Raw genomic sequence first — 13,401 nt, 5'->3', positions numbered from 1 at the left:
GTACCATTGAGCATTAAAAGTAATGTTGGATATTTATGAAACCAGTTTGAATATACATCATCATACTGTATGTTAATCACACTGCTGTTAACCAAACTGTCAATTGCTTTTATGTCAGTATTGTAACAATACTTTATAGAGTGCCAGAATCAATATTAAGATGTTCTTCACATTTCTGTGCTCATGGGAAAGCAAGCAAATAACTGACTCACATTTCTTGGTGTTTGAAACCTGTGCTTCTACAAACATATTTCAAACAATCAGCTTTCACTGGGCGCATCTGCACAAGACACTACATTCACCATAGCAATGCTCTACGGCAACGTAGCATCAGCTGGCACAAACTGTGGCACTGGAGCTGTAGTAGTAGCAACGCGCTCCCTTGCTATAGCCCATCGCTACTGTGACGTAGTGGCTAAAAATAACCATGCACCGCTGGGACTGCACAGTAACAACAGCGCCATAGAGGCACGTGTAGTCACACCCACTGTGAACAAAACCAGTCTTATAATTTGCATCCTATATTTGACAAGATTTTATATTTGTTTTCAGTTAACAGTTTTCCAGCTATATATTCTTTAGGCTTTACTCAAGAGAGGAATGAAATAATATATTTCCATGTATAGGTAGCTACATGAAATCAAAGCCTTCCTAAAATACTACTAGCAATAGCAGAAAACTGAGAGAGCTATCAAAGGCAACTTCTTTTGATGGAGCAGTGGTTACTTAGAGCTATAACAAACATAATAAGGCTCAGCAGGACATAAATGCAATGCAGTATGTAAGGAGAAGATCGAAGAACATGAGTCTTGCAGAGATAATTGAGCTATTACAGGATATTGACCACTAGTGGGAATAAACCCACATCCCACTAAGCTTCTCAGTATGTATTGTTTATATTACAATTTTTTCCTCAACATAATGCTGGAGTTGAATTCTCCTGCTGCTTTTAATGGTATGTATAAGTCTATTATATTTTTTTAACTAGGTACAACACAGTGTTTCATCTTTGGTGGTATAAAATAGAAATGAAAGGGTCAAGAGGTTGTGGCAATGTCAAAATAGGAAGGGGTATTTCTTCACATATGTATCTACCACAAAGAGCTATAGGTTTATTTTCTGTTTCCTTAGCAATAATCTGTAGTGAAAGAGCCCCATGGCAGAACCTAGGGCATCATGTTAAAAGGTCTAAAACAATACTATAACTAAACTGAGTTACTTTAAACATGTCAAAACCTACAGACTTGTCATCACCTTATCCTAAACTATTGTATTCTGTAGCAAAATGACTATTCTAGTCTCACATAGCCAATATCAGCTGCACAATCTAAAACATTATTTTTAAAACAAAATATTGATAAATTACATGAATTAAATGCAGTTTCAATTTATATGTGGGAGAAAAGGACTATTACTAATATACATCTTTTAAGTGAGGTGAGATAACAAAATAACTAGTGTGTTGCTACAGCTCAGTGCATGGTTTCAAACCTTGCTTCACCCTCACTCTTAACTCGGCTGTAAATAGGTATCCGCTCTTTCAACAGGGGAGTCATAGGCAGCTGGACATGAAACCTAGTTGTCTGTGCTCCCTTTTTTTCTATTGACATGAAAGCTATATGCCTAAACCATGTTAGTCTTTCTGATTGGTCTTCTAGACTCAGATGGACTATGACTGACTTTTAAAGTGAGACATGGGAAGAAGAGTTCCTAAATAACTGTATATTGCTGGGGCTAGTTTGCTACTTTATGGTGCCACAAATTGGCTGAACAAATGGCGTTGTTATTGTTTATGGCACAATTAACAAGCTAATTGGACCATAAAGGCAATGTATGCCAGGAGCCTGAGATGTCAACTTTGTTCTGTGATGTCAGTACAGCTCTAGATAACATTTAATAGGAGCCAGTTTGCCTGTTGCAATTTGGCATACTTGGGCTTTCTTTCAGCTTTCAGAGGTTCCCATTTTTTAAATATATTCTTTTAATCCCAGACATAACTTCAGGGCTGCTAGCTTACTAGTTAGATGTTTCGAAACTGTTCTTTTTAATCAGAACGCTCATTTTAAACGGCTTAGTAGGACCACCTGCCCCAGTCCTTCAAGCAGGGAGAAAAAGATGGAAACCATTGAGAGAGACTATTAATAGAGGAAGGAGTTACAGCAATATGCAGAGATGGTAGGAAGAAAAAGAGAGAAAACAGTAACGAGTGGAGGGGGGAAAAGTAAGAAAAAGATAAAAGGTAAGGGAACATATAATGAGGGAAAAATTAAAGCAGCCATAAAATGTAGGAGGAGGGAAGATGAGTAGAATACACAAAAGGCATTTAAATGTTAAACTAGAAACAGAGACAGAGGAAAGAACGGGAGGGAAAAACAGAAGAGACAAAAAGTGGAGAAAAAATGGTAACTGGAAAACCAAGAGATGGAAAAGTAAAATGGGGGAGGAAAAATGGCGTCATACAACTAATATTTTTCAGACACATTTATTATTTCTATATGATGTTTCCCTTTTATAGTGTAGTTCTCTGAAAAATTTGCAAAAACTATTAATCAAAAGGGTAGAATAATGTTGCTGATTGAACTTAGACTGCTTCTTCGTGAATGTGTAACTAGATTAAGGGATCAGAGATGTTTTATTCCATACACCAGAGCCAGAAAATCACTTGTATGATATTAACTTTTAATTGGTTTTAAATTTGCCACCTTTTAAATCTATTGAAAGTTTCGGACTGGAGAAAGTGTGTTGCTGTTAGAGACTGAAAGAGCTCAGTCCACTTAAATTATCAGAAAGACAATCAAGAATGACTTCATTAAGATTCATAAGTATTCTGCACCAGGAAAGGATATCAAGCCTCTAGACTAACAGAAAAAGGCATAACAGGAACAAACAGCTAGAAGCAGAAGCCAGACAAATTCAAATAAGGAAGCACACATTTTTAGCAGTGAACAAATTACTGAGGGAAGTGGTAGATTCTTCTGAAATGGAGAGTGTAGGATCATCTACACATGCATTTGATCTGGGATCAGTTTACTCGCAAGTAAACTATTCATGAGTAAATGCTTCCAGGGAGGCAGCTACACATCCAGGGAAGCGGGAGCACACTTGCTGCTAATGGCAGCAAATTGCTTTTGCTTTCTGGGGCCCTGGAATGGGCCCCTGCTGTCACCAAGGGAAGCTCTAGGCTTCTCCTGGGTAGTAGGTCAGGGGCTGGCAAGGAGCACCAGACCAGGAGACAGCTGTCTCCTGGTCAGGGCTGGGACATTGCACCCTGCCCCCAGGGGCTGCCTTCTGGTAGCAGGGAGCTCCTGACCCTGGCTTCCCAATCAGGAAGCCAGGGAGCCTGTTCCCTGCCCAGCTCCATGAGTGTGGAGCTGGGCAGGGAACAGGCTGGGGAGCTTGTTCCCCACTCAGCTCTGTGAGCGCAGAGCTCAGCATGGAACAAGCTTCCCAGCCTGTTCCATGCCGAGCTCTATGCTCATGAAGCAGGCCAGGGAATAGGCTCCTGGCCCTCACCAGCAGGGAGCTTCCAGCACCAGCTTCACACCATGGTGCTGGCGCTGGGAGACCCTTATCTCCCAATGCCAGCTCTGCAATCACAGAGGATCTCCCAGCCCCTGCTCTCCAATCACGATCTTGGAGCAGGGTGCTTGGAGCTCCCTGCTGCTAGGGCAGGGGGACATGCCTGGGGTCTGATGGCAGAGCCCACCCTGTGAGCAGGCAGCTCCTGGGGGCAGGGAGCAATCTCCCACGTCCTGGTGGCTGGCTGACCAGGAGCAGATTTGCTCCCTGTCAGGCATCTAGACGAGCACTACTGTGCTTACTAATTGAAAGTAAATTTGTTACTTGCATTTGCAAGTACCAAACTTGTGATTATTGAAATTTACTGCATAGTAAGCATGTGCACTTGTAGATGCATGTGCCTACTGTGCAGGAAACTACTACACAGTTAAATGTCTTGTGTAGACACACCCTCTGTGTTTAACATGTGCACAAATCCTTATTGAAAACAGTGAGAAGTTGAGGCAGAGTGACACCTTAGAAATTAACTGGTTCAGAGATGATGACCTTTCGTAGACAACAACCTACTTTGTCAGATGCAATTTAATTTATATGAAATTAATAGGGTTTTCTAGAAATTATATGGAAATCCTGTAGAGTTTTCTTTCTCAATTTTTTTTTTTTAATCATTCCTCATAATACCACACGGAATATTATTATGTTAAGCTTTATAGGTTTGTTCAAAAACAAGTAGAAATGTTATTATTCTCTATTACAGTCTATGGAAGTTTGCATAAAAGAATTAGATTTATAAATAATAAAGCTACAAACATATAAATACTATATTATGTGGAGGGTATATAGCAGAATGGAATTTTACTTTAATGACCATCATATACACAAATGTGGCTTGATTCAAATGTTCACAGACAAAGATAATTAATCATTCTTATAAGCAACAAATTACTCAAAAGAGTAGGGTTCAGACCTGAGGGCCTACAGCAAACTTGAATATGTCCTAACTCTTAATCAGAGTGATCTCCAAGGATCCTAGTTTTCTCTGTTTAAAAATCACAAATTCTTTGATTAAAAACCCCAAAATCTGTGATTAAAATGTAACACCACTGTATATATAGGTATCCATTGAACACAATGTTTTATTGATATATTTACCATTCAAAATATGGTGTAAAACATTTGGAAGCCTACCAGTGCCTCAATCACTATAATAATATAAATTCCAAATACTATAAATTTTAGTATTTCATTTGGGGGTTTTTTATCATGGAAAATCAGAGCTTCCCCTGCCCCTTTACTCATGAGGACACGGATCCAGGCCCCTCACTCCCAAGCCACTGCCCCCCAAGCCCTGCTGGTGCTCTTCACTCCCCACCCACAGCTCCCTCACCCCTGCTGGTGCCCCTCACTTCCTACCCACAGCCTCCCCACTTCAGCCAGCCTGGGCAGAGGGGGCCCCCAGCTGCCAGTGCTATGGGGCCAGGAACCTGGCTCCACAGCCCTCTGCCCCTCGCAGCAGCATCCGAGTCCTGGTTGCCACCCATAGGAGGCAGTGGCTCTGTGGCAGAGCAGAGTGCAGCTCCTCCCCTGGGTTCTCCTCCCCTATGGGCAGCATAGCTGGAGCAAAGCCCATGGTGGTGGGGGCAGGTGCAGGCTGCTCACTGCCAACTCCCTGCCATGCTGCCCTCCCCTGGGCCTCTGTGGCCCAGTGGTTGGGACCCAGTGCAGCAAGGCAGAGCAGAGCCAGGCAGGGAGGCTCGTTGCTGCTGCTGGGGGCTCCACACGACCATGGTGAGGCGTCACCTGCCTGCCTGGCACCAGCAAGGGGTACAACTCCATGCCACCACTCCTGCTGCTGCATGGGCAGGGGGCACTTTGCCAGGGCAAGATGAGGCGTGCAAAGGCAAAGAGCTTCCCCACCTGGCCCCACTCTGCATTGGGCTGTGGAGGCCCCAGGGGGAAGGCAGCAGAGCAGGGAGCCCGTAGCAGGCAGCCTGGCCCCGCCCTGTTTAGAAATCTGGGGGGCACATGCCCCCTCTGTCCCCCTGGGTGCGCATGCAGTGGTGTGGAGCCAGTTCCTCCATCCCCCAGATGAGCCGCCCATGGCTCCGTCCTGCTCCCCACCAGGGCCCTGTGGCCACATATTGCAGCCACATATTGTGGCCCCAGGCCCCAAACCCCACACACCACCGTGGCTGGGCATCAGCCGCAGCTCCAGCCCCAGCCCTGCCCAACTCTCACCCTCCCTCCCTCTGTATGGGGGCCCCAATCTCCCCTTCCTCCCTACCAGACTTTCCTGCGGAAGCTGCTCTCCAGGCTGCCTGGTCGCCAGGCTGCCTGGTGCATGTGTGAGCGTGCATGTGCACATGGTGCCCCCTGCCTCTCCTGCTCTGTCCAGCCTCCACTTTTCTTGGTTAAAGGGGAAATCAGTATTTTTTTCTGTTTTTCCGCGGGAAACAGAAAACCCAGATCCCTGGTGAGAGCTAAATAACATAATGTTCCATGCTTAAGCCACAAAGCCATATTTTCATAATCAAATACATATGTGTGCTATACTTTGTCTTGCTGCATGAACACATAAGCTGAATATTAACTCTTCTTCTGTGTAAATTAGATCAATTATTTATTCTTATTTCTCACAAGTTCAGGTTGCCTTGAACTTGTGTGCTGTTTATTTCTGAATTAAACATTTTTACAGTCAGTGAGATACATAAGGTATAAAGAATTGTGTATCATTTCATACATATTGTATGATAATATAATGAAAAATGATTGTAATGCATGTACACAGTGGGTAGAGTTAAGCTTGGTACTGGAGCCTTAACTTTGAATTCAGTGACTTCTTTGTAATTAAAATCTCATCTGAAACATTTATGTAGCTTTTGCATATATTGTATCTTCTTGTTGCTGTGCAGAAGCCCTAGGCATTAGAAATGCTCTGATTATAAATAAGGTGCATGTTTATTCAGATGTCAAGCTAGAGAACTCTTTTATCTGCTGTGTACTAATTTGAAACAGCTGTCTAGTCAGCTTGTAGATTAAACTGATATAATACTTGGTAACATTTCTAACCAGGAGAAGTCTAGTTACCCTGCTTTCAGTCATTAAATGCACCCCATTGTTAGAAAGAAAATTTGTATATCCACTATCATAATAAAAATTGTCCTTTTAATTTTTTTCTATAAATTAGGTACTGGAGGTACAGTGAAGAAGTGAGCTCCATGGACCCAGGTTATCCCAAACCAATCACAATCTGGAAAGGTATCCCAGAATCTCCTCAGGGAGCCTTTGTCCATAAAGAAAATGGTATGCAAATACTTTCTTGTTTTAGTCACATTCTACTGTCCGTTTAGAGGTATAGAGGCAAAGGAGTTTTTTGCTACAGGTCTAGAGGCATGAGTTTAAGAGTCAGCTTAACTCTATACGTTACCCTGTAAACTGAAGATTCAGTTAGCCAGTTAGATCTGAGGTAGCCACATGTGCTATTGGCTACTGGAATTGTTATGCCTTAACTAAGCTAGCCTAATGGGCTACTAGGCCCAGGACAACTTTTAACCTTGACCTAATGTTTCTTAACATGCATAGGTGTGACTGGCTAATTAGGGTGGTGGATTTGCTGAACATGTTTTTTTACCCAGAGGAAATATTTCATACTGTGGAACTCCTCTCTCCTTAAACTCTGTTATATGGTTGTTTGATTGTTCTGTTTACAATTACAATGAAAGGAAGAGAGAGAGTTTTAATCTTCATATAATACATTTTCATTTGTGGTTGGGCATCTCGTTCATTTTGCTGCTTATTTTTGTTCTCTTCTTGATGAGAGTGTTTCATAAAACAGGCAATGTTGTTAGTCACTGATGCAGTTCATCCAACATAAAAGCTATTACTTTCATTTTGGAGTACTCTGGAGCAGAAGCACGCTCTTCTATTATAAGACTGGAAGTATCCCATACTATATAATGCATAGGTACAATGCACAGGGACCATGTATCTCAGCATGCAGTGCTATTACCTGGGCCAAGATGGAGCATCATATGGGGCAACCTAGTATCTCCAAAGGTTTCTCCTCCAACTGAATGAGAGCAGCTAAAATCTGTTCCATTTTATGCAAATTAAGTGCTACCCTTGGTCTACTGGCAATTTGCCAGTGCAACCGTAAATTAGACAAAGTTTAGATGCTTCTGATGTAAACAAAAGTATTGCTTATGCTCAGTGCTCATTGATGGGGATAAGTTTCTGATTTAATTGTTTATGATTGAAGGATTCCCCCCTCCAACCTACACATCATTCTTGCAATCTTGTTTTAATTTCCCTTTAATAGATAGTTTACTTTTATTGTTTCGGTCATTTTTTCCTCAAACTTGTTTTACTAATTTGCTTTGGAAACAGTTTTCTCCAAAATATACTTTATCACTTCCTTGATTTGTCTCTGTTTCACCCACCAGCAAAAACCCTTCTCTGATTCTGGCTAGTGTGTTCTTTTAAAACAAGAAAAGTAGATTAAGTAAGATGCTGTTTTGCATATAAGTATCACACATGAGCTGACCTTCTGTGTATATATATACATGTATACACACACATATACATATATAAATTTTTTCATATACACAAATATACACAGTGGGCATGTCTACACAAGACACTACATTACTATAACAACGAGCTACAGTGACATAGCATCAGCGGGCACAAACTGTAACGCCGATGCTATATGGCTGTAGCGATGAGCTACCTCGCTTTAGTGCATTGCTATAGCAATGTAGCTGCTAAAAATAACTGCGCCGCTGGAATGGCACAGTAACTGATACTGTGCCATCATTTACTTCCTAAAGCAAGCATTAAATGATGGCGCAGTAACAACTGCGCCATGAGGGGCACATGTAGACATGCCCTTTGGGTTTAATATTTTCTCCCCTTGACACATTACCATTTAGTTGTGCTTCTTAACAGTACCTTCACATTCAAACAGATGAATCTCCAATGCTGCAGAGACAGGTCATGCAAGGAAGAATTGGTTCCAGTTAACCCAGTTGATTTTAAAATGTATATTTTACATTTGATTTTAAAATGTATATTTTAAAATATTTACCCTTTTAGTTTCATATTAAAAACAAGGTGAGGTTTGCCCATAGGCAAAAGATAGATGGGGCTAAACTTAATCCTCCAAAAAGTTAGTTGGAATCACGTTAAGAAAGATCTTGGACACCTGGCAACTCCAGATACTTTCTTGGTATAAGCCCACCATTTAGAAAGCTTTAGAAAGCTTAAGCAGGTAGTAGTATGACAAAAAGCTGGAGATAGGCATGATTAAGTAATTAATGCTGGAGACATGAGAACTGTAAATGCTGGATTTTTTTTAGAGGTACATGTTTGTTTTTCTGTTAAATTCTAGTAACCACCTTGAACAAAGAAATAACTTTGTCTTTCCTATACAGTAATGGATTGTCTTAACTTGTAACTAAGTCATCTTCATCCCCTTTATAAGAATCTCTTTTCAGACTTTAAAAATCTCTAACAAATAGAGATTAGGATGACACCTAATCCATGGGATAGATTATCCTGAAGATGCCTTTTGCTAGATCTTCCTCCTTCTTTGGAAGACTGTAGTGCTGGTCACTGCTGAGACATGATTAGATAGACTTTGTCTGATGCAGAAATATATTTGGTTAGGAAATAGTCTGCCCATCCTGCAAGAATTTCCAAGCTTTCAAAACAATGTTCCCAGCCTGAATTGGGAAGAGAGAAACATTTTTTAAAATCAAAAATGTGAAAAAATGTCAGATTTGGTTAATCAAAGTGTACCATTTTGATAATATTTATAAGTATTATTCCATTTAATATTTTTACTACACTTACATTTCTAATTGAAAAGTCATTTTGAACCCAAAATAGCCCTTTTTGTATCAATAATGTTGAAATGGGAGGTTTAAACAGTTTTTAATTTTTTTTTCAATTTATTGAAATTGATCTTCTCTAGCAGCTAGTTTCTGTTTTAACGAATCTGCATTTTCTGAAGCAAAAAAATTTTGGTTGAAAAATTCCTAACCAGCTACATATACTATATGTTCCTCTGATTTTGTCCCCTGTTCATTTGATAATGCAGTCTGAAATGCCTGTAATTATCAGTATCCTTTCTATTCTCTAGAGTTAGATTTTTATTGACATTACTGTGCTTTCTTAATAAAGCATTATTATGTTGACGAAATTAATGTGATTCCCTGCTAAAAATAATGACATTAAAAACTGCAACTTTGCATTTGTTAATGAGCAAATCTATTGGCTTCTAAGTTTAAACTACAGATTCCTTTAAGATATTTTAATGCATTGAAAACCTCAACTTTTGAACTAAATGTTGATGGCATAGTAATAATTATTGTGCTCTTTTATGCTGTATTCTATTAGTAGGGAAGGCATTTCATGACCAAATATCCTAACAGCAGTTTTGATATAGTTCACTACAATTCTTTTTATCTAGCCAGTCATATACATTTCAAGCTAAAGCTACAGATATGTAGACATAGACACTCACAAGGTTTTTAATATTAAAACTGCAAGAGACCAGATACAATGTATAAAAATATCTACTCAACTGTCTGGAAGATAATTAGAATTACATAAATAACTGCTGCAAAAAGATGTTTTAAAAAAATCCTCACTTTATAAAATGAATAACAGTAGTGGACAAAGACTTTATACAAAAAGTTTTAAGCTGGAAAAGTAATATTCTAAAAAAAATCCTCTTCCATATGTCTACAAAAAGCCAGCTTTTGCTGTCCTATGTAATTATTATTAATTTAAACATGTAGGGCTCCTCTACCCATGCAGGTAAAGGCACAGTGGGATCTAATGCATGATCCACACATTTGCATCTCCTGCTTTGTCACACATGCATGGCAGGAGGTGTGATTGTGGGACCGTGCATTAGATCCATTGTGCATTATTGCTGGGAGGGGGAGAGTGAAACCCATAGGGCTGGGAGATTGCAGCTGATGCAGTCTCCCTTTCTTTGGGGTTTCATGCACCCTCAAAGCTGGCAGATCATAGTGATCTCCCAGCCCTGGGGGTTTCATGCACTCCTCAGGCTCAGAGATTGTGGCATCCATGTTTCCATGCACCCTCAGGGCTGGGAAATCACAGCAGTGCCCCACAGCTGCCATGACCCAGCTGGGCACTGTACTGGAAGGCATGCAATGGGGGCTCAGCATCTGCAGCTGCAGGACACTGAGTCCCAGAAGCTGTAGGTTGCTGCCAGAACCCAGAGTCACCACCTGCTGGAGCTGAGAGTCTAAGTCACCACAGTTACAGGACTTTCAGCCCTGATTGGGCATGGTGCACCTCTGTGGCTGAGAGTCCCATCAGCTGATGGGCCTCCCACCCACTGGGGAGACTCTGATACATGTGCAAGTTATAGCTGCTTGGAGTTTTTTATGGCCTGATAGGTACTTTGCTTGTGTAGCTGGTTGCAAGATAATTGTGCAGTACCCTTCATGCGAAGAGGGGGCCTTAATTGCTATTAATCTGACTTCCCAGAAAGCATTTTCAAAACGAAAAATTCTGTCCTATCCATCTTATTTTTCCTAGTGACCTTTAGCTCTGTAGGAAATAACTTGAGACCTATAAAGATAAGGGCATTTCCTGCTGTTTGCATTCAGTTCACAAACAGTAGGAAGACATTCTTCCTTCTTGAAGGTTTGTTTCATGCCAGATCAATACCATTTTTCAAATAGGATAATAAAATGCTGTAGGTTTTTGGCAGGGAGTCTGCTTTTCTTCATTTAAGCATGTTTCATAATCGTATTGGATTGCATCTGAATGATCAAATACCAGTTCCCCACAGAAAATTTGAAGCTAGGTACACCTGTTTTCTCTTGGCAACACTGTTGTTAGTTCACGTAGTGCTTCTTGTTTCCAAAGTACATCAGTAAGCTGAAGTGGAATTGAAGGTGGTCAGTTCCCATTTCAAACTAGGCTGGCACATTGTTGAAATTTGTTTGAATGGACCGTCTATAAAGAGAGGGACTGGAACTTCTTAAAGTTTTGGGACTCAGCCCTGGTATAACCTTGATTAAATGTTCAATTAGTAGGAAACATTTGTTCCTGCAGTTGTTCAAAATGGTTTCTCTGGGATTCCTTCCTCAGTATGTCAACAGATAAAAGACTTGATCCCAGCTTAATCAAATAAGAACCGTGAAATCTAAGAATTTTTCAAAAAATGAATGAAGTTCTTCCTTGAACACTAATCTGGACAAGAGGTTTCTTAGGAGCCATATACCTATTGCTAAGAACAAAAAGCTCCTGATCCTAAAATATAGTTCACTAATCCATGTATCTTTATTTTCTAGATTCTGAGGCTATAAAATAATTCAGTGGCATTTGCTCATACTAAACAGCTTAACTTCAGCCTTTGTAAGTTATTGATATGACCCTGAATAATTGCACTTTTGTTTCCCAGGCTTCACATATTTCTACAAAGGAAAGGAGTACTGGAAATTCAATAACCAGATGCTCAGGGTGGAACCTGGATATCCCAGATCCATCCTCAAGGATTTTATGGGTTGTGATGGCCCAACAGACCGGGACAGAGACCGATACAGCCCTCAAGATGACGTTGACATTGTCATCAAACTGGACAACACAGCCAGCACTGTGAAAGCCATAGCCATTGTCATTCCCTGCATCCTGGCCTTGTGCCTCCTTGTCTTGGTTTACACTGTGTTCCAGTTCAAGAGGAAAGGAACACCCCGCCACATACTGTACTGCAAACGCTCTATGCAAGAGTGGGTGTGATGTAGGGTTTTTTCTTTCTCCCAGGAGTTTGTGGTAACTTGAGGTTCAACACAAGAGCTGTTAAGCAGTTTCCTAGCTAGGAGTGGGCATCTGTCAGCCTGAATCAAGGCTGATCTTTAAAACCCAGGGGGTTGCCTGTCCTGCACATGAGTGGGGATTCACTCAACTAGGAAGCTTCCATGATACACAGTATCTGCCGTTTCTTCAGTCCTTTGTCTTTCTTTGTCATTCGATTCTAGGCCTTTCCTCTGCACGCTCAATACCCGATAAACTATCAGGATTAACTAATGAAGAGGAAAAAAAAAAGGAAAGAAAATTCTCTAATGTTTCTACTGTTTTCCCCACACAGCCTGTTCCCCTTTGAAAAGATTTTTGCTGAAAGTAATTTTTTTTTAAATATAACAACACAACAACCCATAATTGAACTTTCAGGAAAGTGTGAAGACCCAAAACAGCTTTGTCTCCAAAGAGGATTGCTTTCTGTCTGCTAGGGATATAGTCCTACACTCCTACACACAATTTTTGTCAAGTGGGAGACCTGGATGACACGCAGGACTTCAGACTGTTTGGACAGCCATTTTCCAACAAACAAGGGGCCAAAATATCTGCAATATAGTAACAGCCTTAATGATACATTTTGTGTTTTATACAGCTGTTCTGAGCTATGTCCTCAATGTTTTAACACATTTATATTCATTACTGTCTTCAAACAGAACCTTTTTATTGATTTGTTTTGTTTTTGTTTGTTAATTTTCCTGCATCATTTTTTTCCCGAGCTATACCAGGCCAACTGCCCAGGCCTTTCACAGGTCTGTCAGAAATGCTCATTCCAAAGCATAGCAAAAAGCAGTATATCTCTGAAGTGGATTGCAATGAACTAAAGGTAGAGTCATGTTTTAGAGAAAAATTGACACTGGGATTACATAGGTGTAACCCTTTGAGAACTATTGGATCAGTTTTCAGAGTCCGATGGATGCTAACCTGGGTTGCCATGAAATTACAGGACTGGGCAGATGTGGTATTTGGAAATACAGGTTAAAATACATTCAGGTTTTTAAAGCAGATTTCCTGTGACTGCAAGTAAAGGTTTTTAGTTAC

At 40.6% G+C, this 13,401-nt stretch overlaps 1 protein-coding gene across 1 annotated transcript in view; it reads left to right on the top strand.

Moving 5' to 3' along the window:
- MMP16 (matrix metallopeptidase 16) overlaps positions 1 to 13,018 on the top strand; it is a 383,499-nt gene extending 370,481 nt beyond the window's left edge. The window contains exons 9-10 of the mRNA XM_019527889.1: positions 6,707 to 6,822; positions 11,969 to 13,018. Of these exons, the coding sequence (XP_019383434.1) occupies positions 6,707 to 6,822; positions 11,969 to 12,303 (451 nt within the window). The 3' untranslated portion in view covers positions 12,304 to 13,018. The remainder of the gene's footprint in view (positions 1 to 6,706; positions 6,823 to 11,968) is intronic.
- The last annotated feature ends 383 nt before the right edge of the window (positions 13,019 to 13,401 follow it).

The sequence above is a fragment of the Gavialis gangeticus genome, unplaced genomic scaffold (assembly GCF_001723915.1).
Source record: "Gavialis gangeticus isolate Ggan-Ray unplaced genomic scaffold, GavGan_comp1, whole genome shotgun sequence".
NCBI classification, from domain to species: Eukaryota; Metazoa; Chordata; order Crocodylia; family Gavialidae; genus Gavialis; species Gavialis gangeticus.
This window is presented reverse-complemented; position numbering and strand designations above follow the sequence as displayed.